The following is a 24,421-nucleotide window of genomic DNA, read 5'->3' as shown; positions in this document are numbered from 1 at the left end:
TGCTTAGTGAAGTGTCAGACAGGGAAAGACAAAACTGCAGGATATCACTTGTATGTGGAATCTAAAAAATAACACAAATGTATATGCAAAACAAAAATAGACTCACAGGCATAGAAACAAACTTACGGTTACAAAGCAGAGAGGGAAGAAGGAGTATAAATTAGGAGTATGGGATTAACAGATACAAACTATTATATATAAAATAGATTAGCAACAAGGATATACTGTATAGCACAGGGAATTATACCCATTATCTTGTAATAACCAATAACGGCGTATAATCTGCAGAAGTACTGAATCCCTATGGTGCACACCTGAAACTAACACAATATTGAAAATCAGCTGTGGACTTCCCTGGGGGCCCAGTGGTTAAGAATCCGCCTGCCAATGCAGGGGACACGGGTTCAAGCCCTGGTCTGGGACGATCCCACATGCCGCGGAGCAACTAAGCCCGTGTGCCACAGCTACTGAGCCTGCGCTCTAGAGCCCGTGAGTCACAACTACTGAAGCCCATGTGCCACAGCTACTGAAGCCTGTGAGCCTAGAGCCCATGCTCTACAACAAGAGAAGCCACTGCAATGAGAAGCCCGCACACTGCAACGAAGAGTAGCCCCTGCTCGCCACAACTAGAGAAAGCCTGCGCGCAGCAGCAAAGACCCAATGCAGCCAAATAAATAAATAAATAAATTTTTTAAAAAAGAAAATCAGCTATACTTGAGTAAAGAGATTAAAACTAAAAGAAACCTACAAGACCATGTTGCCTTTATTTGCCACCAATGACCCCTCTCTTTGACAGGCTTCATGGACATAGTACTTCCCTGGTTTTCCTCCTACATTCCGGGCTGCTACTTTCAGTTTCCTTTGTCAAATTAAGTTAATGGTGTTGAAGCTGGCTATGGGCTCAGAGGAGGGCGTGGTAGTATTTTATACTTCTCTGTGTTCTACACTTCCCAAGATACTTTTGAAGAATAATTTTTTTTTGTTTTCTTTTCTTTTTTTTTTTTTTTTTTTGGCCGAACCGCGAGGTTGGCGGAGATCTTAGTTCCCCGACCAGGTATCTGGCAGTGAAAGCCCCGAGTCCTAACCACTGGACCAACCAAGGAATTCCCTGGGAGAATAACTTAAGTGAAGTTTCTCTTCTCATCTCTTCCCTTCTCCACCTCCCCCAGTTGCTCTCGAATGTGTGCAAAAGCGCATGTAACCATCCCCTGCAGATCTTGTTAAAACTTTGCTCACCCGGCCCTGCCATTTTCCTGACTTTATCTCTCACCACACTGCCTTGTGCTGACGTCATTCCAGCCATTCCGGCCTTCCTATCCGTCCTCAGATACACTGGTAAGTTCACTCTGACCTTTGCACTTGCACAACCACAAACAACAGGATCCCTGCTCAAATGCCACCTCCTCAAAGCAGTCAGTCGGAAATAGTGCGCACACACACGCACACGCTCTATCACACGGGCCTGTATTATTGTCTGCGTAGCACTTACCATTAGCTAAAATTATCTGGTTTATTTGGATTTTGTCTACTGCTCCATATTGTCTAGCCCTCCTAGAAGGTGAGTTCCTGTCTACTGCTTTATCCCAACTCCTGGCAGATTTAAACTGCTGGATAAAGGAAACTCCCTGGCGGTCCAGTGGTTAGGACTAGGTGCGCTCACTGCCAGGGGCCCAGGTTCGATCCCTGGTCGGGGAACTAAGATCCCGCAAGCCGCCCGGCGTGGACAAAGGACAAAAAAGAAAAAAACTGCTCAATAAATATTTGTTGGTTGGCTGAATAGATACATGCCTGCGGAACTCAGGACAGGGAGCTGGGGGTGTAGATTCGGGAGCTGGCATCACAACAGTAACAGCTGAAACCATTTCATGAATCAGTTTGCCCAGTGAGAGTAGGTAGAAGAAGTGGGGAAGACCAGAATAGAATCTAGGAGATGTCTACAGAGTGGAAAAAGGGAAAGGAGCCTGGGAAGGAAACCAAGAGGTGGCCAGAGAGGCTGCAGAGAAGCAATGGAGGAAGACTTGGCCTAGAAACCAGGGCAGAAGAGAGCTCAGGAGCAGGAAGTGGGGGACAAACACAGCAAAGAAGCAACTGAATAGCAAGATGCCCACTGGATTCTGGTCACCAGGAAGTTACCAGTGAACATCCAGTTCCAGGAAAAGGAGGAGTGACCAGCAACCAATGAAGATCGTTGGGTAAATGCCCCAGCCTCCCGCCTATGGAGGGACAATTCGGATGTCCTTCAGAGGGTCCCCAGCAGGACTAAGCCCCAGTGCAACAAGCTCAAAAGTACACCCTTTATTGGCTTGTCTTCCTTTCCTGTTTCATTCTCCCAACTCTACCCTCTCTTCTCCCTCTCCTCTGCTCCCTGGGATCCCCTCTCACGGAAACCTCTCATGGAAACATTAGCATTTGAGTCCTTTCTCAGATTCTGCTTTCAGTGAAAACCAAACTCCAAACAGACCAGTTGTGTTTCTCATCTCTTTCTGTTTTTCAAGGAGAGAACAAGACTTTCCCTTACATCTCATTGTCCAGAACTGGACCATGTAATTGCCCACGTGTAAACTACTCATGAGCACAAGGGAAGGGGATGATTGTGATTGGCTTAGACCAGTCATGACCCATTCCCTGGGGCTGGGCACAGCATCCATTGAGAACATCAAGCTACATCCCAGCTCCATCTCCAAACCATCACGACTCCCATGACGAATGAGTGTGGGGGCCCCTCACAAGGACGGCACATCTTAACCCCTGCACGACCCGCCCCACAAGCTGCACCAACCACAGCTCTGCACTGCTGGATGTTCGGTTCACACCTCCGCTCTGCATGTCACCATACTAAGCGCTGGGGGCCAGAATACAAGCAGCGCAAAATAGAATTCCTGACCTGAAGGGCTGTATCATCTAGACACATTACACACACAGGACTATGGCGCAAACATAAGGAGAACAGCACAGTTGATTCTACATCACAGAGAGAAGCATTATCAGTCAGAATAGACTCGGTTATGCTGAAGAAACAAGCACCCCCTCCAATTTATTTCTCCCACACTTATTTAGCCCTCACGCTGGACAGGAGGTTCTGCTCCATAGCATCACGCTCATGCCAGACCCAGCCTGACAGAGCAGCAGATATCTGGATATTGCTGAGCCAGAGGGAAAGAGAGCTTGGGAGGATTTTGAATTAGCAATTGAATTCTTGGCTCAGAAGTGAAATGTGTGACTTCCACTTACAACCCATTGGCTAAAACTGGTCACATGGCCCCATCCAACCTCAGAGAGCCAAGGAAGTGAGAGCCCGCCATATGCCAGAAGACAGAGAGACAGATATTCGGTGAACGGTGCAAAGACTTCCAGAAAGCATGAAGGAAGAATGACGCTCGAACCGCGCTTTGAAAAATAATTTAGTCTTTAATAGATGAAGTTAGGGGAGAGGTGGGAGGACCTGCCAAACAGAGAGCTGCACAGGAGAAGACACGGAGGTCTGAAAGTGCCTGGCCAGTGTGACCAAAGCCTGGCTTCACAAGGGGTGAAGATCAGGCTGGGATTGGGACTGGGCAGAAAGGCTGAGTTTAGACTGTGAAGGGCTTTGTGTATCATACTAAGGGTTTTATACTCCTATAGGTTATTGGCAGTAGGGAGTTACCGAAAGATTTTTAAGCAGGTAAGTAACATGATCTGATCTGTGTTCTGGGAGGATAACTTCAGCAGCAAAATGGGAAGGAGACTGGAAGGGAGAGAGACCAAAGGCTGGGAGACTATAGGAGGAGGCTGTCATAATAGTCCAGGAGAGCAATAAGGTGGACTTGAAGCAAGGGAAGAGCTGGAAGGATGCACAGGAAGAGACAGATGGAAGAGACACTTCCCATCTAGGAAGGATCACTGCCTTTTTTATACAAGAGCATAGAAAATAGTTGACCAACCCCCCAGAGACCATCACTCAGCTTTTTTTTTGGCCACACTGCATGGCACGTGGGATCTTAGTTCCCCAACCAGGGATCAAACCCGCACCCCCTGCATTGGAAGCCCAAAGTCTTAACCACTGGGCCGCCAAGGAAGTCCCATCACCCAGCTTTAACTGTCATCGACACATGGTGGATTGCCCATTCTGCCTCATCTATGCCCCAGCGCCCACTTCAGTCCACTCAATTATTTTAAAGCAAATCCCAACTACCATATTATTTCATCTGTAATTTCTTCCGTATATACCCTAAAAGATAAAGACTCTTTTTAAGAGTAACTACAATACCATTATCACACCTAAAAAATTAGCGACAATTACTTAACATTATTGAATATCCAGCCAACAGCAAAATTTCCCTGATGGTCTCTTTTTCTTCTCCCGGTCAGTTTGTCTGAATCAGGATCCAAATAAGGTCCACACATTCCATTTGCTTCTCCCTCTTTCTCTCTCTCATCATTTACCAGTTGAGGATTCTGGGTCATTTTTCCTATAGAATTTCTGAAATTCTGGATCTAAAATTTCTCCCCTTTGAACAGAAGCAGAGGGAAGAGAAGGGAAGAGGGAAGGGGGCCATTATTTATACAACACCTACTATATGGCAGGCAGTGGGTGGGCTCTTTAGGAAGTTGATCTCATTTAATCCCCACCTCAACCCTCTGAGGTGAGTGCTCATTCTCACGGCTTTGACAGATGAAGAAACTGGAGCTCAGAGATGTTAAGCAACCCGCCCAACTCACAAAGCCAGAAAATGAAGGAGCCAGGTTGGAACCTGGTTCTGACTCCAGAGCCCCTTCTCTTTCCACTGCCCCAGGGTGGGGAAGGGACTTGACCCACAAGTGGCAGTCGGGAAGGAAACCCAGCTATCCTGACTCCTGAGGTAACTTTCGTATTAGTAATAGATACTGTGACTTCAGATGTGCCAGGTACCTTAATACATCACAAGGACCTAAATGATAGACGCATTATTATCCCCACTTTACAGGTGGGGAAACTGAGGCCCAGAAGGGTCGGTGGCTTGTCCCCGGCAATGCAGTTGGTGAGCAGAGCCAGGGTTCACCCCCAGGTTGGTCTGATGGCAGAGCCTGAGATTCGCACCACTGCCCTCTGTAGCTCTCCTCGTGAATGGTTCCAGCCTCCCTGGTGGCCTGGCAGGATGGAGCTGCGTGCCGAGGCAGGGGTCAGCAGGCCGCCTTTCCTGTCTGGAGTCTGGAGAGTGAGGTCTCACTATTGGCCCAGAGTGGATCTACTCCCTCTGCCACATGCCCCAACCAGGGACAGCATAGGCTCAGCTCACACAGCAGTGAGGCAGTGAGGGAGGGCTGGCTGCGCGGTCCCATCCATCTCTGTGGCATGGACTCCCTCCTAGAGCTTTCTCACGAGGCCCTGCTCCCTGGTTTGGCAGAGCAAGGATCCAGGTGGAGCCCACTCAAAGGGGAGATGGAGGCCACGCCGGGGAAGCCCTGCGAGCCCTCTTCCTCCCCAGAGCTGTCACGGACAATTGAGAGAAAAACCGGGACGTTCTCCCCCACCAGGGTGTTTTGTATGCTTTACACTTGCTGCTGCGTTTCCTTCATCTAAAAGCTCTAAAATTTCAAATAAAAAGGTACAATGAAAGCATCAGCAGGATAAATAGCCACAGAGATCTGAGCTGAAACCCTGCAAGCTTTATTCACATCTTTAGAAAAACTCTGAAGGCTCCTAGTAGCAGCTGCAGTACAAAGCCTCACACTTTAATTCTAAGGCTGCCAGAAATAGGTTTGTCAGGCCTGAAATATCACTGCATTTCATTACTCTTAAATGTGCATTACCATCTCTGCCTCATTACCAGCTGGGGGGTATTCTCCAGACCAACTCCAGAGAGAACCGGGAATCTGGGACTTGTGGGGAAGGGGAAGATTGTGCTGGAGCTAGAACATGGGGATAGGAGGGGAGACCCAGAAGCTTAAAGCCTCACAAGGACACAGATGAGACGGAGACCCACGGAAGTGGAGGATGCTGTTATTAACGTGTCCCCATCAGGCAGGCACTTGGGAGAGTCTGATGTCACCAACCTGGGCGGTGAAGCCGGGAGGAGACAGGGAAGAGGCAGGCTGCTGGGGTGCCAGTGAGGACTGGCTGCTGAGCAAAGAATGGGGCCTGAAGTGGTGCGTAAAGGGCACCGAGGCCTTCATGCCTGGCGGCAGGTAGGAGCTAGTCAAAGGCAGATTAGGCCATCAAGGCCTGGGGAATCTGAAATCACAGGCACAAAGCAGCCAATGAAAATTCCTGGAGGGAGATGGCTGCTGGAGATTTGGAAGTTTGGAGCCCGGAGAAATCTGCATGTTTATAATAACACTGACACTCAGGGCAGCTCTGAATAATTCAGTAGGCACTGTGATCTCATTACAGTGCGTGTCCCTGGGGTACAAAGGGAGAGGGGCTGGATCGGCCCAGACGGGCGGCTGATGCCTGGCTCTCTGAAAGGGCATGACAGATGGGCCAGCGCTGGCCACCACCCAGTCACGCTTCGCACGATGATTGGTTTTCAAAGGAGGACAGGGTTTGTGAATGGAGCCAGCTTGTTGCTTGCTGCCTTCGAAAGGATGCTGCTGGGTCGCGTGGCCAGCCTGGGCCCCCTTGTGAATGGGGCATCACCGGTGGGTGGTGAACAAGCCAGAGCGACTCCCCATCCCCTCCCCCTGTCCCTGTTGAGGCTGAGGCAGAAGGAAGGGGGAGAAGTACCCTAACCCTTCTCTCTGCTGACAAGTCTAATCCTCCATTGGTCTTTCTCTGTGCTAGCCCTATATCAGTTGGAATCAAGTTCAGTTGCATATAGAAAAAAAAAAAAAAGTTAAGATGGAAGTTTCTTTTTCTCCCATGTAAAGAAGTCCAAACATAATCAGAGACCTAGGCCCCTTGCATCTGCTAGTCTGGCATCCTTAGTCCTTACGTGCCACTCCTGGCCTAACATGGTTGCTCACACTCCAATATCATATCCACATTCCAGCCATCAGAAGCGCAGGGCATATGCCAGCCCCCTTTTTTTTTTTTTTTGCAATTCCCCAGAAGCTGCCACACAAAAGCTTACACTTAACAGACCACAACTTAATTAGATGGTTACACCTAGCTGCAAGAGAGGCTGGGGGCTTCCCTGGTGGCGCAGTGGTTAAGAATCCACCTGCCAATGCAGGGGACACAGGTTCGAGCCCTGGTCCAGGAAGATCCCACATGCTGCGGAGCAACTAAGCCCGTGCACCACAACTACAGAGCCTATGAGCCACAACTACTGAGCCCGCATGCCAACTATTGAAGCCCACGCACCCTAGAGCCTGTTCTCCACAACAAGAGAAGCCACCGCAATAAGAAACCCGCGCACTGCAACGAAAAGTAGTCCCCACTCACCGCAGCTAGAGAAAGCCCGCGTGCAGCAATGAAGACCCAACGCAGCCTAAAATAAATAAATAAAATTAATTAATTAAAAAATAAGAGATTAGGGCTGTTTTACCTATGGGCTTCTGTACCCAACACTTCTCATTTAAAAAAAAAAAGAAAAAGAGAGGCTGGGAAATGTGTTGTTTGTTTTCTCTGGCCATGTGTTTCCTGGCAGAGAATTCTCCATGGTTCTATTCCATTTCTGCGTATCTTGCAAGTGAAGCACTGACTGTCCTCCATTTTAGATTATCATTTCCAGGATACAGTGAACATCCATAGAAGGTATATAGTGCCTTCCTCTAGAGTGAAGGGCAAGCATACTTCCCATTATAAAAGATTTGGGTTCCCCAAGTTCGGGGTTCCTCTCCTGAAATGCAACTGACTGTGTGTCCTGACATCATCACTTGGCCATCCTTGTGAAGCCCTATGGGAACTGAGGTTGATACTCTTCTACTGCTATTGCTGTAATAAACTGCCCTTCATCTCTGACCAGGAGTCTCAGCTCCCCAGCAGCTATCACAGGGGCTCATTCGCTACCTTGTAAATAGAATAAAATCTCAGACCTTCACAATTCTCAACAGTGTTCAGCTGAGAATCAGGGTTTCTGTGGGGCGGTTACTAGAAACCTGCCACAGGTCCCTTCCAGCTGCATAAACTGTCCACATAGGTGTTTTCAGGTACCTCTGCCGCTCCCACAAGCAAACAGAAGCATCAGCCTTCAGATTAAACTCCAGCCACTTCCGGAACTCCAGCAGGTGCTGACACGTCCAAAGCTGGGGGGTGGGGTTAAAACAGTTGCTCGCCTCCTTGCCCCTGAGCATTCTCTCAGGGCCCCATGGACCTCCTCGTCCCCAGGTGGTCCATTCTCAGATTCCGGGAGGATGTTGAATCCTGCTCTGGCTCTGTGTCTGGAATGACATGGTGACCTTCCCTCAGTTCCCTGAACCAAACTGCCCTCCTTCTCCATCCCTCATGCCATTTCTTTCAGTGCCCCTCCTCTCCACTCCCCCACCCTCCCACCAATGTCTCCCAGGTCAGGGCCCCCGACCCACCTGAGGGAGCTACAACCCTCAGTTGGCCTGTTCTGCAGCTGCCTCCCATCCCTAAGACAGCTCTCCTCTGGGCAGTGAAGCTGGGGGTCCAGCGGGCCCATGTGTGCAACACCCCATCCCCGGCCCCCACTCAAGACGCTCATCTGGGGCTTCCCTGGTGGCGCAGTGGTTAAGAATCCGCCTGCCGATGCAGGGAAACGGGTTCGAGCCCTGCTCTGGGAAGATCCCACGTGCCACGGAACAACTAAACTAAGCCCGTGCGCCACAACTACTGAACCTGCGCTCTAGAGCCCGTGCGCCGCAGCAAGAGAAAGCACCGCAATAAGAAGCCCGCGCACTGCAACGAAAAGTAGTCCCCACTCACCGCAGCTAAAGAAAGCCCATGGGCAGCAACGAAGACCCACGCAGCCAAAAATAAATAAATAAATAACATAAAACATAAAAGAGGGCTTCCCTGGTGGCACAGTGGTTGAGAGTCCGCCTGCCGATGCAGGGGACGCGAGTTCGTGCCCCGTCCAGGAGGATCCCACGTGCCGCGGAGCGGCTGGGCCCGTGAGCCATGGCCGCTGCGCCTGCGCGTCCGGAGCCTGTGCTCCGCAACGGGAGTGGCCACAACAGTGAGAGGCCAGCGTATCACAAAAAATAAAAAGAAAAGAAAAGAAAAGAAAAAACGATGCTCATCTGTGTGATGAGCAGCCCCCTGAGCCTCTCTTCCCTTCCTCCTGCAAGCCAGGGCTCTGAAGTCACCCTTAACCCCTCTCACCTCTCACCACGGCCCCTGCCATCCAGTCACTAAGTCCTGCCTCCTAAGCTTCTCTGGCGTCTGTTCTCTCTGCCCCAAACCCACCGCCCTGGTTCACACCCCATTGCTTCTTGTCTGGTTTCTCGTAGCAGCCACCTACCAGGTGCCCCTGAACTCCAGTCCAGGCTCCACAGAGTGCCCAAGTGACCATTCCAAGAAGTAAACTGACTCCTAGCCCTCACCCCCTGCTGAACAAGGTTCAAACGTCTTACCATGGCACCTAAGCCCTGGCTGTTCCACCTGTCCCACTGGTCTCTCTAACCACCCTCTCCTAAACCACCTGAGGGTAAGCCACGCTGGGCTACCCTGCAGTTCCCCGAAAATGCCCTGCTCTCAAACACCCCTGCGCTTTCACACCTGCTCTCAATCCTTCTGGGAATGCCCTTCTTCACTCCTCTCCCTGCCCACTTTCTGGGCACCTACCACTTCCTATCCATCTTTCAAGACCCATCTCAAGCATGACCTCATTTGAGAAGCTGTCCCTATGGTCCTGCACAACCCCAGCAGCTGGGCTCTGCCCCCTTTCCTGCCACACAACTGTTCACACACATTATCTCCATTAGGGCATGTCCCCATGTACGCAATTATTTGTTCACATTGTCTCCTCCTCCAGATGGTAAGATCCTGGAGAGCAGGCACCAGAATTGTTCATCTTTGTGACCCAGCCATGCTCCAAAAATCCTGGCTGACCAAATAAATGGATTGTCTCACTTCATTCATCTCTAATCCCAAGGCTCACTGGATGGTGACCTGTGACCAAGTAACACAGCTCAAGAGAGAGGTCGCCCTGAGGGTTTCAGGCTGGAAGACGACTCCAGAACGGAGAAAGAGGAACAGTGAAGCCGGGGAGGGGTGTATGGGGGGTTGCCCCCTCATGAAGACCAAGGAATGGCAGCCAGATAGTGAGGGGCATAGAGAAGAGTCAGGTCCCAAAGGAAATGCAGACCTGGAGCAGCATGGCTATTCCCTGGCAGGTATGTGCATGGTGGAGGGAAGGGGGCAGGGAGGGGAGACCCAGTGGGGTCTGGATTTGAACCAGATGCTACCAGATCCAGCAGGCAGGCCCAGAAGGAATCCCTTAGCAGCACTCTCAGGAAATCCAGGGCTCAAGGTATTTCCTTGGCCCCCAGGACAGGGAGCTCAGTCCAGTGACAAGGGACACTCTCTCCTACCTCACTGCCAAGGAAAGAGACCCTACACAATGAGACCTGGCTCACATATTAAAAAGCTTCACACCCTAGGGACTTCCCTGGCCGTCCAGTGGTTAAGACTTTGCCTTCCAATGCGGGGGGTGTGGGTTCAATCCCTGGTCAGGAGCTAAGACCCCATGTGCCTCGGGGCCAAAGAACCAAAACATAAAACGGGGGCAATGTTGTGGTACTTTCAACAGGGACTTTAAACATGGTCCACATTAAAAATTTTTTAAACTCTTAAAAAAAAAAAAAAAAAAAGCTTCACACCCTAAATGCAATGTGACATCCCTGATTGGATTTGGATTTTGGAACAGAAAAAGGACATGAGTGGAAAACATGAAATCCGCAAGAAGTCAATAGTTTGGTTAATAGTATTGCGCCAATGTTAATTTCTTCATTTTGACAAATGTACCACAGTTAGGGAAGTTGTTAACTTTAGGGGAAGCTAGGTAAAATGAAAAGTATTTGGGAACACTCTACACTATCTTGCAACTTTTCTGGAAGTCTAAACTTACTCCAAATATATTAAAATAAAACAAAACCCCCAAAACCTTTAAAACATAAGTTCAAGATTTAAGAGGCAGAAAAAGAGAGAAAGCAAAAGTTCAAAGGGAAGGTAAAGGTGCAGAAAGTGGGATATATGTTTAATTCTTAGTTAGAAATCTGAAGACCTTTGCTGTATGCATTTATCCACTCAACAAATATTTATTGAGCATCTACTATGTGCCAAGCATTGTTTTCAGAGTCGGGGTTACAGCAGTGAACAAAACAGAGCCAATCCCTGCCATCCTGGGGCTTACATTTTAGTGAGTCTAGACTCACTAGTCTACACTCTAGAGCTGAATCTGTTTGTCTAACCCCACTCCACCCTACAGGCTCCAACACTCAGCCCCCAGGACTGAAAAGCTGGGCCAGTTCCTCTCAGGGTCACATCAGGGTCCAGGAAGGGCTTGCTTTGACCAGCGAGAGTCAGGAGGCCTGAGGCGGCCCCGGATTGTGCACCGAGTTGGGCTGCTTCTTGGCTTCTGACTAGAGATGGAACTACATGCCTGGCCTTTCTCATTTGTAACATGAGTAAAGCAGTAAGAAACCAACTTTCTCCCAGAGATATGCTTAAGTTCAGTGGGCATAATGTGTATTCAAAGGATAAAAGTGCTTGCATTAACACGATTGTTGTAAATATTTAGATTCAGACTAAGAAGTGGGTTAGGACCTCTCTTCTGTAGTTACTACAAACTCTCCTCCTTCCGTCGTCAAAGAACCTTCGCAACTGGGGTAAAAAATCGAGGCAAACATTGCGCGCTCAGCCAGGGTCAGGCCCACGCAGCCGCTTGGTCCTTAGACAGTCCTGGTGCAGCGGGCAGGAAAGCGCGGAGCGTCCCCGGCCTGCGCCCGCCTCGGCTCCCAGGGGAAGGGCCGGCGGCTGTGGCGCCGCGCCCTGGACGGGGATCCGGGCCGACAGCGCCGCGACAGGTACCGGAGAGCGGACCGCACCCCTTAGGAGGCCCACACTGGCGATCCGCGCCGTGCCCCGCGAAGGGCCCAGCGCAAGCGGCCCGGGGCGCCTGGCCCCGGCCCAGCCGCCTTCGGAGGGAAAGTTGTTGCTCAACCCTGAGGAATGCGTAGCCGCAGCGGCGGCGGCGGGCGGAAGCGGCGGGAGATCACAGCGACGGCCGGCCGGGGACCGCGCTGGGGCGGCGCGCTGCAAACTTGGCCCCATGAAAACCCCGGGTGCGGCGCGCAAAGCTGGGCCGCCCCAGGCCCCAGCCGGCCCACGGCCTGGAGGTGACAACCACGCGGCCCGGTGGTGCAGCGCGGGGCTAGGATGGCCGGGCCGTTTGGGAAGGGCGGTGGCAGAGGCAGGCCCGAGGACAGAGGCAAGAATCTCCCACTGAGAACTCTAGGAAGGCAGAGGTTTTTGTCTTTTATGATCTCGATTAGTCCCCCCCCCCCCCGCAGAGTGCCATGAACAGAGTAGGCGCTCAATAAACAGTTTTGAAAGTGTGATCTAATCCCTCCTGGCCTCAGTTTCCTTCTCGGTGCAACAAACGGTTTGATCTCTGAGGCCCCTAGCAACTCTGAAATTCTAGGATGCTGAGATTAAATCCCATGTGTACTGCTGTGGTTTTGCTTTTAGTTTTTCAGGGACATTTTTAGTGCTACCCTTTATGATGTGCCAGGAGTGAATTTGACACCAGATGGCTTTTTTTTTTTTTTTTAAATAAGAAAGAAGACAAAGGGAGGGAAAAAAATATTTTCCAACTGGCAGTGCTGCCAGCATTTTGGAAGAGAATCCAGGGAGGCAAAGAGGAGCTGTTTCAGCCTGATTCTTCCTCCTCCCGCACACTCTGCCACCCTGGCCTCCACCAGAAATGGGGTAGATCAGATTGGAGCTTTTTATAGATGAGGCGAAGGGAACATCATCACAGGAAGCTCCACCCCGAGTGAGGGCTTGCTTTGTCCTCTCCTGCTCTCACAGGGGACTGGCCCCTGAGCCACAGGGGCACGGATTCCAGCTACAGGCAGGGCTCCGGCTACAAGCTGACCCTGGCGTTAATTAGAAGAACAGAGAGACACCTAGCAAATCAAAAGCTAGCGTTCCCCGCCTGGGGAACATTGAGGAAGAAGAGCCCAAATGGCAGTGTCTCTTCCGGAATTCCTCTCTTGGATCCCAGCTCCTTCTCCTCACACAGGGAGGAGGGGAACTGGTCCTTGCTCAGAATGGCCTCTAGCTCAGTTCTTAATATTGTGGCAAGGAGAAGGGAAATTCCTAGAATGAGCCAGTTTGGCAGTGTGGACTGTGGTGTCAAACGGGGATGGACACCTGCAGTCACATGGCTTGGGTTCAAATCTTGGCTGCACGACCCACTAGTTGTTTGATTAGGACAGTGACTTTGCTTCTCTGTGCCTTAGTTTCTTCCACTGTAAAATGGAATAAACCGCCCCCCGCCCCCCTCCGCCGCCCTTGAAGGATTGTTGTGTAGATTTAATGAGATAGCACAAGAAAATTGGTAGCGTCTGCCTCTTCAACAGATCAACAAGGAACGCGTTCAATGTTTTTCTTATTTGTTCAGCTTCAGGATCCCCCAAACTAGGACCTCTTGCTGGATAGGCCCTTGAAGAGCCCCACTGTGGCACTGTCACCTATGGGCAACTAATCCAGCTAACTGGTCCCTCCCATCTCCTCCTTCACATCCCCAGGAGACTGGAGGAAGGCAACACAGGACGAACAGAAATCATGCATCAGGCTCCAACTCGATGAATCACCTTAAAGGGATGGGGTGGGGGGAGCTCAGTCAGAAATAGGTCACCCTTAACCCTGGGGGAAGAAGGGAACAGTAGGTGAGGAGACGGGACCATTGGTGCTAGGCTGGGAGGGTGTCACCACTGCAGTAGACAGTGAGGGAATTGTGATGGTCACCGTGGTATATAACCCTATGAGGTATCCTTGATTTTCTGCTGATAAATTGTTTTCTAGTTGTTTCAGATGCAGAGTTCTTGAATCCTTTACCAGCAAGCTCCTTGAGGTTGGGTTTTATCTTTCTGTTGTGGTATCCACCCCACAGAAACTCCCAGAAGCTACACAAAAAGTAAATACTCTGGAAGTGCTTATTGGCTTGGTTGAGCTGTTTGTTATGGACTAAAGGGGCGTGTGTGTGTGTGTGTGTGTGTGTGTGTGTGTGTGTCCATCCATCACCACCCCCACTCCCCCCCCCGGCCCCGCCCAAATTCATATGCTGAGATCTTAACTCCCAATGTGATGGTATTAGGAGGTGGGGCCTTTGGGTGGTGATTAGATCATAAGCCCTGATGAATGGAATTAGTGCCCTCTTAAAAGAGATCGCATAGAGCTCTCTTGCCCCTTCTGCCATGTGAGCACACAACTAGAAGCCAGCCATCTAAGGAACCAGGAAGCGGGCCCTCACCAGACGCTGACCCTTCCTACACCTTGATCTGGAAATGGGAATGTGAAAAATAAATTTCTCTTGTTTATAAAGCCTCCTAGTCTATGGTATCATGTTATAGCAGTCTGAACTAAGACATGTTAAAACAGAGGAACAGGTTGGGACTCTAGACTGGAGGGACAAGGGGAGACACGTGGTAGCACCAGGGTCACCTGCTGGCCCCAAGTGTCTTTCTTTCAACCCACAGGCTCTCTCTCAAAATACTGCATTCAAACTTTTTCAGCCTCTAGAAAGTCAACGACACCTCGGTTCCCAGCCTGTTCTGTCACAGGGGAGCTAATGTCCAAGGCAGAGCCAGGAAAATACATGTCTTCAGCTATTCTGTCACTCCTGGCCTGAGTGAGAGCCTCCAAGGCAAGCTTTGCCACCATGTCTTTCCCTTTCTGGAATTCCCAGCCAGGACAGAGCCAACTGCTGCTCCCTGAGACATTTTCTGGAATCTCCATATGGTTCTTCACGTAGCTGGCTCATTCCCACCCTTTGGGTCTCCTCTTCAGAGCAGACTTTCTGGACCTCCATCTATCAAAATTAACTACCCCCCTAAGATTACCTTCCATTACCTTATCCTGTTTATTGTGTTATTTACATGCTTATTGTCTCTCTGCTCCACTCAGACTGAAAGTTCCCTAAGAGCAGGGATCTTGTCTTCTGCTCATCACCACACCTTAGCCGCTTTCACAATGCCTGGTATATAGCAAGTGTCTACTTAATAACTGGTGGTCCCCTCTCAGAGTTATTCCCCTTCTCTCTAGCATTTTTAGTCAATTCTTATTTATGAGGTAATTCTTGTATCTTCAAAAGATGCATCAGTCTCCTTTATTTTGAAAACTTATCAATCGTACTCCTTAGCCATCAGCTTATTTTTTCCTCCTTCACCCCAGGCTACCAGGGAAAGATACTTGGCAGTGTCTTATGTGTCGGTTAGGACCTTTTGGTGGAAAGCAACAGAAGACCAACTAAAGGTGGCTTAAACAATGAACAGGTATATCATTTTTCGGGCTTCCCTGGTGGCGCAGTGGTTGAGAATCCGCCTGCCGATGCAGGGGATGCGCGTTCGTGCCCTGGTCCGGGAAGATCCCACATGCCGCGGAGCAGCTGGGCCCGTGAGCCATGGCCACTGAGCCTGCGCGTCCGGAGCCTGTGCTCCGCAGCGGGAGAGGCCACAACAGTGAAAGGCCCGTGTACCGAAGAAAAAAAAAAAAGTATATCATTTTTCAGAGGCACACAGGGTTGATTCCACCTTCAATAAGGTCAAGGTTCCAGTCAGCTTCTCTGTGATTCTGTGGAGACCCCTGGCCTAGTGGGCTTCCCACCTCATGTCTCATTGACCAGGGTTGTATCACATGCCTAGGCCTAAACCAATCACTGGCAAGGAGGCAGAAGCACCCTGATTGGCTGCTTAGATTTATCAACATTCAACTCCTGTGGCTGAGGGGGGTCCCCTTCCCTGAGTACAGGGCAGGTTAATTCCAGAACAAAATCAAGGCTTACCAGCCCAGAAAAAAAGGTAGGGAGTGGCTATTGAATCTGTGAGCTGCCCAAAAACCTTCCAATCAACTGCTTTCCTGCTTAAGTTTGCCAGAGTTGGTTTCTGTGGCCTGTAACCACAGAATCCTGGCTGATGCAGCTCTGGGGCTGAACAGTGAGGAATGACAGAAGTGGCATTCATGGCCAGGAGGAGTGATGTCAGCACACAGCCGAGAGGTGGAATAGAACGGCCACACAAGGAGCAGGCGGGAAAGAGCTCTAAGACCCCGGAAACAGCCTGTGGGGTTTTGAGAGCTGCATGATTAGGGCTTAGAGCCAGAGGCTGTATACTTCAGGTGACTTTACTCTGATTGTACCCCCAGGCTATGTAACCTGGGGAAGGTGGGTCACATGGAAGTTCAGTAAATATTGAAGTGGACTGAAGTGACCACCCTCCCTTTTAAAAACTCTATCCTTCCTCGGTGTCCAAGAGGCCATCCATGTAGATGACTGAAATGACTGGCCTTTCCCACCCACCGCGTTTCCTGCAGAAGACTTGAGCAATAACACAGCCCTTTCCCCCCACCTCACATCTCACCCTCCTCAGGGATGTGCCCGCTTGGTGGTTCTGCCCTGAGGGGCTCTCCCACCTCTGGACCCAAGACTCCACTGTCACTCCGACCTGCCTCACCTTCAAACCTGAGCCTCAGACCTGCCCTCTCTGACCTTAAACTCCTTTCTTTCCCCTCCTCCTCTGGCTGCCCACTCCTCTGAGCCCGCTTTGAAGAACTTGGTTCAGCCCCTGGCACATAATCAACATCTGATTAGTGGTTATCAAGACTATCTCATCCTCTCCTGCCTCCTGGCCAATGGCCTGCCTCAAAGCCAGTCACTTTGTTGCCTCCCCCCTACCCCCTACCCCCCCATTCTAGAACGGCCCCCAGCCCCTCACTCTCTCCCTCCCAGCTAGGGGTTACTCCCTGCCTCTCACTACCTCCATCCCTGTTCCTTGCTGCCTTCTCTGCTGATTCTCAGTCTCACCTCACCCAGGCCTCACTGGGGCCCAGTAATCCTTGTTATCTCTGGGGGCCTCCCAATCAGGTTCCCACAGCAGCTCTTCTAAGCTCTGAAGCTCCTCTTCTCCCCTGCTCACCTCCTCCTACAGATAAGCCCCTCCCTCTCTGTCAGCAGGAGTGTCAGGCACAGACTGGCTCTACCGTCCACCTCAGGGAGACATCTCAGACTTGTGGTCACAAGATGGTGGAGTACAGCCCTTTCTGTCCCCTTTTTCTCTCAAAACATCACCCTCAAAACAAGGAGAATCAGAAACAGAAACCCAAACTTCACCTTCGACTAAACTAAGAGACATTAAGAATCCTGAACCAGGCTTCCCTGGTGGTGTAGTGGTTAAGAATCTGCCTACCAATGCAGGGGACACAGGTTCAAGCCCTGGTCTGGGAAGATCCCACATACCGCAGAGCGACTAGGCCAGTGAGCCACAACTACTGAGCCTGCGCTTTAGAGCCCGTGAGCCACAACTGCTGAGGCCACGTGCCACAGCTACTGAAGCCTGTGCGCCTACAGCCCGTGCTCCGCAACAAGAGAAGCCACCGCAACGAGAAGCCTGCGCACTGCAATGAAGAATAGTTGCTCGCCGCAACTAGAGAAAGACCGCGCGCAGCAACGAAGACCCAATGCAGCCATAAATAAATAAATTTTTAAAAAAAAAAGAATCCTGAACTACATCGTATGAAAACAGAAGGTGTATGGGAGAGTGGCAAGAAAGGCAGGCCCAGAACATCCACAGGCATGTGCCCACGAGAAGCAAGTGGACACTCCCCTCAGAGAGGCTAGGAATTGGAAGGAGTGAGTAAACTAGAAGGCCGGGGTCTAAAAGCTGGGGGCTTGTTCAAAGACCTACTTAAAGTGCAATTTGATCGTCAGGAAACTCAGTGGTACCCAGCACAATGAAGTGATTTATTGTGTCCCCTTCCCCACTCATGCAGGAGACAGGAAGATCGATTCTGGAGATACAGTATTGAAACAGAGAGATTCTGGACTTTGCGGGGGGTCAGGGGGAGAAGAAGGAGTGGGATCAAAAGCTGAGGGAGGGGGCTTCCCTGGTGGCGCAGTGGTTGAGAGTCCACCTACCGACGCAGGGGACACGGGTTCGTGCCCCGGTCCGGGAAGATCCCACATGCCACGGAGCGGCTGGGCCCGTGAGCCATGGCCACTGAGCCTGCGCGTCCAGAGCTTGTGCTCCGCAACGGGAGAGGCCACAACAGTGAGAGGCCCACGTACCGCAAAAAAAAAAAAAAAAAAAAAGCTGAGGGAGGGACTTCCCTGATGGTCCAGCGGTTGAAACTGCGCACTCCCAAAGCAGGGGGTCTAAGTTCAATCCCTGGTTAGGGAACTAGATCCTGCATGCTGCAACTAAAGATCCCACATGCCCCAACTAAAGATCCCACATGATGCATCAAAGATCCTGCGTGCTGCATCTAAGACCCGGCACAGCCAAATAAATAAATATTAAAAAAGAAAGAAAGAAAAGAAGGAAGGAAGGAAGGAAGGAAGGGAAAGGAAAGGAAAAGAAAGAAAGAGTGAGGGTGGGATAAAATCATTTTAGGTAGGCAAAAGTCTCTAAACTGTTACCTCCCAGGCATTCTTTCTCAGGAAGCTACTGGAGGGTGTGCTTCATCCAAACAACGAAGTAAACCGAGGAAGAGGAAGACACTGGGTCCCTGAAAGAGGAAAAGGGCAAAGTGAATTCTTAATTACTGGCCATGAGAAGTCCCAGGGTGACAGGTGTGCTACAGGCCTCAAGAGCAACGCATCCAGAGAAAAGCAGAAGGATGGAGCACCGCAGGACAAATGTCTCCAAGGAGAAACGAAACAGAACCAATAAGATTATATGACAGGTTTGGCCATATGCAAAACTGTACTGAGAAGGCGTTTTACAGAGCTGTTGAAGGGTGTGGGAAGATGGAGTCAGAGATTCAAAGAAAACCAAGCAAATAAAAAATGAGGCAATTAACTCCAGGAAAAACAAAAAAGTAGTACAAGAAAGGAAATGTAAACAGAGCACACAACAAAAAGTTATATTAGAAAAGGAAATGGAACCAGCATACTTGCCTCAAAAGTAAACAATATTTTCAAAGTCAATAATGAGATCACTGAACATGGATTTAACCCTAAATTGTGATATAAACATAATGGGAGTAGAGGGGAAGAGGCAAGGAAGAGAATCAAAATCCTCATCTACCAAGACAGGGAGTCGACAAATTAGATAAATGAACCCAGAATGGCAGTACATATATTATTTAGAAATAAGGAAGGAAATACCAGAAGACACAGCTAAACGAGTTGAAAGCGGTTGCCCCCGGGGAGTAGGATTAAAATTGGGAGAAAGGCCAGTGGGACTTCTGTGTTTATTCCAAGCCCTTTAGAATGACTTGATTTGTAAGCAATGTGTTTGTATTAGCTCGATAAAAAAAATATTAATTTTATAAAGCAACTATAAAAGGAGGTGTCACATCCTCCACTACAGAATGCCTGAGGAACTCCGTAGACTCAGAGGAGCAAGGGTCTCCCCAGCCTCATCCCCTCCCAGATGGGCCTTACTCATCAGCTCAGCCCTCTTCTCCCAGATGCACCCCCTCCATCTCCTCCTGTTCTGTCAGCCATTCGCAGGGTGGCTGTACTCCACGGTCCAGAACGAGCTTCTGGGACTTCGCATGCACCGTGCGTGCCCTCTACCTGGAAGGTTACTCTTTCCTATTCCACTCTCACCCCAACCTATATAGGATAGTTTAAACTTCAGCCCTCGGCAGAGATAACACTCCATAGCCATCCTCCTTCCCAACCTAGTCTGGGCTAAATGCTCTTCCTCTGTGTTTTCCTACAACTCTGCGTCCCCACTGTCGCTCTTAGCACACCGCTCTGTAAATGCCCCTCACTTGTTTAGCTTTCCCACTAGACTGTAAGCTCGATGAGGACAGGAATTCATTCTTAATCACTCTAGCTCCAGGTCAGGGCCTGTGACTAGTAAAATAGCCAATGATCATGCCAATGGCTAAACACGTGATTCACATTTAGTAAGGGCTCAATAAAGATTTGAAAGAGTAATACATATTCAGACGCAGACCTCCCCCTCCATCCAAAATATGCCTCCCTCCTGGCATCTCCATTCTACCCTCCATACTCTCCCTCTCCTACAAGGTCAAACTTCTCAGGCAAGTTAGCTGTGGCCAGTGCCTCAACTTCCAGTCTACCCACTCCCGCCTTGACCTCATAAAGCAGCCAAGGCCCCTTCACGGGACCAGGTTCAGCTCCAGTAAAGGGATTTCCAACTGAGTTCACACTAAAATTGACGGAGCACTTTAGAGACTGTCTGCACAGCCCGGAAGGAAAGCACACCCCTCTTAGTTCTCTTGTCCCCGGGGCCCAAAGTACAGCTCTCAGAGGTCAGGCTGGGTTCCAGGCTACGCAGAGGGGACACAGTTAGCTCTGGACTTGGGCCTAACAAAGACCCGTCTTGGCATAAACTAAGCCAGTCTCTCACCTCCCTATCCATTTTGCCTTGGTGACTCCCGGCCAGTGTTTCCAGTGGGAAAGGCGTGAGCCCCCTGCCTGGGTGCAGGGAGGCCTGGAGGTAAGAAGCGTGAGTACTCAGCATGGGCCAGGCACACAGTAGGCGCTGGAGGGTAAAAATCCGCCTTGCATCACTCCCCAAACGAAGCTGGCCTCCAAGAGGCCTGGGGAGAAGGCACCAGGATCCGCTTCACTGCAAAGCCTCTAGGTCGCCAGCCTAGGTCAGGGGCGTCCTGCCGCCCCACCCCCATCGCGCCACGTGACCTCAAAGGGCCGTCCGGGGTTTGGAATGCGGCAACCTCTGCTTTGCCCCCAGAGGGGCCGGCGGAGCGGCTGCGGAGCGAGAGAGGGAGGGAAGAGGGAGGGAGAAAGAAGTGGCCGCACCCGCGGCTCGGAGGACTGGAGGGGTGGGGGTGGGGCGCAGGAGGGGGCCCTTCTCTCCTTTCCTCAGTGCGAGCGCTGGGGGAGCGAGGGAAGGAGGTGGTTTGGCTTCGTCCAGGAAACCTGTAAATACGGGCCGAGAAACTCGATCTACTCCTGTCGCTTCCCTATTTAGGAGAAGGGACGGAGCCAGGCGATTAGTGGCTCCTGGGGGCGCAGGTCACGTGGCCTCCCAGGACTAGGTGGGGGGAGGGGAGGCAGTGCTCCCGAGGAACCGGGATCTAGGGAGGCCGAAATCCCGGCCAGGCCCGGCGGCTCCTGTCCCAAATAGTTTCATTTGTCCTTATCTTACACGCTCACATACTGCCTGTGGGGTGGGAGGGTCGAGGGCGTACCCTGCTGCGGGTTCGTCCACGGCACGCGCCCTTTCTGAGTGCTGGGCGAGGTGTGTCTGTCGGTTTCACCAAGCCTCGGTCGGCTCCCGCCTCGTTTGCAAAGCCCGGGTTAGATGTGACCAGACTTCCGAGTTCCAGACTCTTGTGCCTGTGGTGGCCGTCAGGCTCCGAGGCTCCGCTCCGGGTCTGGGACTCCCTGTCCTGGGTGGTGGAGAAAGTGTCTAGGAGGCTGGCGTTCTGCCTCCGAGCTTCCCTGGCTCACTGGCCCGGGAGACCGGCAGTGCCCGGGGAGGAAAGTGCCCAGCGGGACTGGCTTCCAACAGAGCCTACTGTTTGCCACTCTGTGAGGGCATGAGGGGAGTGGAGGAAAAAAGACAGTGCCTGCCCTCAAAGGAGCTTACTCTGGAGTGGGGGCAACAGTCAAGTAAACCAGAATGAAAATACAGGAGCACAGAGAAGCATCTAAGTCCCGCTTGGGACCTGGGAGGATTTGAGGAAGAGGTGGCACTTGAATTGTATTTTAAAGGTTGAGGAGTCATCACACACCGGAGGGGGAAGGGCACGCAGGCAGAAAGACCGGCCTTTGCAAAAGCGTGGAAGCACACGGTGCCAAAGGATCACAGGTGCCTCTTTCCTCCGGACAGAATCACGGGTGAGTGTGGGGAAGGTGTGCGAGATGGGTGGGATAAGCCACCAGGAGCCAGAGCCAGGCATCTGTGCTTGTTCTGAAAGTCGTGGGGAACTGCTGAATCATTCCATATAGCCAGGATCAGATTTGCATCATCTTCTAGGAGAGCTGGGGATGGGTTTGGATTTGGGCCCTAGAGGAGGAGAGAGCTTGATGCCAGCGTCCCCTGAGAGAGTGGTAGTGGGAATGGGGAGAATGAAAAGGCCTGACGAATACTTGCAAGGGGAAGAGCCACTTGGCCTCAGGATGGATTGTGGGGGTGGGTGTGAGTGGGGAGGAGGAGTCCTGGGTGACCTCAGGTTTGTGGTGTGGGGAACTGGGCAGGTGGTGGATGCAGAAGGCAAGGCTGATGATGATGGGAGTATATCCATTGAGCACCTCCGGTGTTTCAGGCGCTCATCGCTTTGCATATTATCTCATTTAATCGTCACAGTGCTCTATGAAGTAGGTACTAACATTATCCCCATTTTAAGATGAGGAAACTAAATCAAGAGGCTCAATAACTAAGTGGTAAGGTTGGGATGATGAACATGCCTGCACCTTGCAGAATGCATCATCCCAAATCTGAAGCCCCAGTGAGGTTCCCCGGGCGACTCTACGTAGAAGCTATACTCACCACCACTGGCTCCTCCCTCCCTCCCCAGCCTCCACATCTGGCACCCCCCACAACTGTTCAGTCACTGTCACCAGATCTGTCTTTTCATTCCACCCCACCTCACCCCCAGGACCCTGCCTGAAACAGCCAGGCAAAAGCCTTGTGACAGGAGGGCACAGGGGTCCGGAACCCTGGTGCTGAGACCCCACCTTCCCAGTTACAATACAAAACGGAACTGAGACTCTGCAAGAACAATCAGAGAAAGCAAGAACATGGATGTGTTCTGTTTGTAATAAAAATTTTCTTAAAACATTTTAATGGAACATTTCAATGACATCAGAGGGTCAAGAAAGGTCTGTCTCCGCCCAACCCTGTGTTTATTTTCTGTGGGGAAAGGGGCAGGGTTCTGGAGCAAGCGTGCACCTCCCATGGAGGAAGCTCCTTCAGCTATTTCCCTTTCCCAAACCTTGGCTCAGGAACAGCCAGTCCAACCGGAGGAGCCATGGGAGACAGGAATGGCACTCCTTTGAGCCACACCCTCACTACCCCACTGCCTGCATTCAGGTGGCAGTAGGGGCAGGAAGGGGCTGTTGCTTCCAGATTGCCTCTCAACAGCCTTCCGGTAGAGGTAAAGGTAAGATACGGGGAAGAAACAGGTAGGTGACCAGAGATAGTTTGTAAGCTTTCTCTTGGGAGAGGTGTTAGGCCCTGAAAGCCCTGGCCTCAGCTGTCACCCTTGAACCTAATTAAACGGGGCCCACCCAAAGTCACACAACCAGCAACTGGCCCAGGGCCTGGAGGGAGGAGGGTATTTATGAGGCTGTTTGAGGCAGAAGTTAGGCCTCCCACTTCCCCAACCCCCTTAACTGTAGGAAAGATGCCCATCATGACCCCAGACAGCTTTCTGGGCTAAAGACCTGTAATCTGGGGACAGAGCAGTGAGAAGCCCATGGCATCAAGAGTGCAAGCCCTGCCTGTCTGTGTTCCAGGCTCCAGTAAAGCTGCCATTGCTTTTGTAGTTTCTGGGGGCACAGAGGTGCTCACCAGGCTTCACAGGGACCTTCCATCGTCTCACCCCTCTGCCCTTGGTTCTATTAGCACCCCAGTGCCTCTGGTCTTAGAAGGGTTCTGTGTGTTTTCTTAAAAATGAACCTTTCTTTGACCTCAGAGCAAGAGGTACTTGAGGGCCACCTCCTCTGTATCTTTCAGGGACAGCTAGAGCCCTACACACGGAAGGCGTCCACAGCACACAGAGATGAAAGCAGTGTGGTTCCAACTATGGGTCACAACCTGGTGGTGGGTCATGAGATCCATTTAGAGAGTCATGACCAGCATCTTAAAAAAACAGAATACAATAAATAGAAAGTATCAGAGTGCATGCACATAGCAAGGATAAGTATTGTCCCATGAAACTTTTGTTTCAGTTATCTCACAACACAAAATGTATTTCTTGCTGTGTGTCTTACTGAACCCCTGGTTCAGAGCACTGGTTAAGACATAGACTCACAAATACATAAAGAAAGTCTGCCTGCTCTGTGTCAGGCACTATGCTAGATCCAAAATGAATAATACAGTCTTAATCCATCTTCTGGTGGGGAAGTCTGTAAGCAAACTATCTGCAAGAAATGATGCTAAGTGCTCTGAGAGAGTACATAGGAGGCTATAAAGCTCTGGCTTGAGAGTGGGTATCTGGGAGGGCTTCCCAGAGGAGGTGATGCAGTCAGAGTTCTTAGCAAGAAAAGCCAGTGACCAAAAAAAAAAAAAAAACAGGACAGTGACTAGGTTCTGGTATCTCCTCCATCTTATAGATAGGAAAGGAACTAGGTAAAGTGTCAAGATTCAAGTCTTAAAGTCAAAAGAGAACTTCTAGGGAGTTCCCTGGCAGTCCAGTGGGACTCAGCGCTTTCACTGCCGTGGGCCC

General features: G+C 50.8%; 1 protein-coding gene and 1 long non-coding RNA gene across 6 annotated transcripts in view; one reads left to right on the top strand and one right to left on the bottom strand.

Annotated features, from left to right (window-relative positions):
• Positions 1 to 1,760: 1,760 nt before the first annotated feature.
• Positions 1,761 to 21,813, bottom strand: LOC149748020 (uncharacterized). Its single transcript, XR_016394962.1, has 2 exons — positions 18,504 to 21,813; positions 1,761 to 8,280 (listed from the first exon to the last, which is right to left on the bottom strand). It is a non-coding gene; the product is annotated as an uncharacterized LOC149748020 (long non-coding RNA).
• Positions 21,314 to 24,421, top strand: part of CTDSP2 (CTD small phosphatase 2) — a 29,191-nt gene continuing 26,083 nt past the window's right edge. For 2 of the 5 annotated variants that reach the window (XM_089920935.1, XM_089920934.1), the window contains exon 1: positions 21,916 to 23,134. In XM_089920935.1, coding sequence (XP_089777061.1) covers positions 22,831 to 23,134 — 304 coding nt within the window. In that variant the 5' untranslated portion in view covers positions 21,916 to 22,830. Of the gene's footprint in view, positions 21,870 to 21,915; positions 23,135 to 24,421 lie in introns of those variants that run through there. The other 3 variants (XM_089920933.1, XM_089920932.1, XM_089920936.1) reach the window with 3 other exon arrangements.

This window comes from Delphinapterus leucas, chromosome 11 (genome assembly GCF_059928025.1).
Source record: "Delphinapterus leucas isolate spDelLeu-1000000601 "Yukka" chromosome 11, BTC_Dleu_Yukka2, whole genome shotgun sequence".
Classification (NCBI taxonomy): domain Eukaryota; kingdom Metazoa; phylum Chordata; class Mammalia; order Artiodactyla; family Monodontidae; genus Delphinapterus; species Delphinapterus leucas.
Note: the sequence above shows the minus strand (reverse complement) of the source record. Positions and strands in the feature narration are given on the sequence as shown.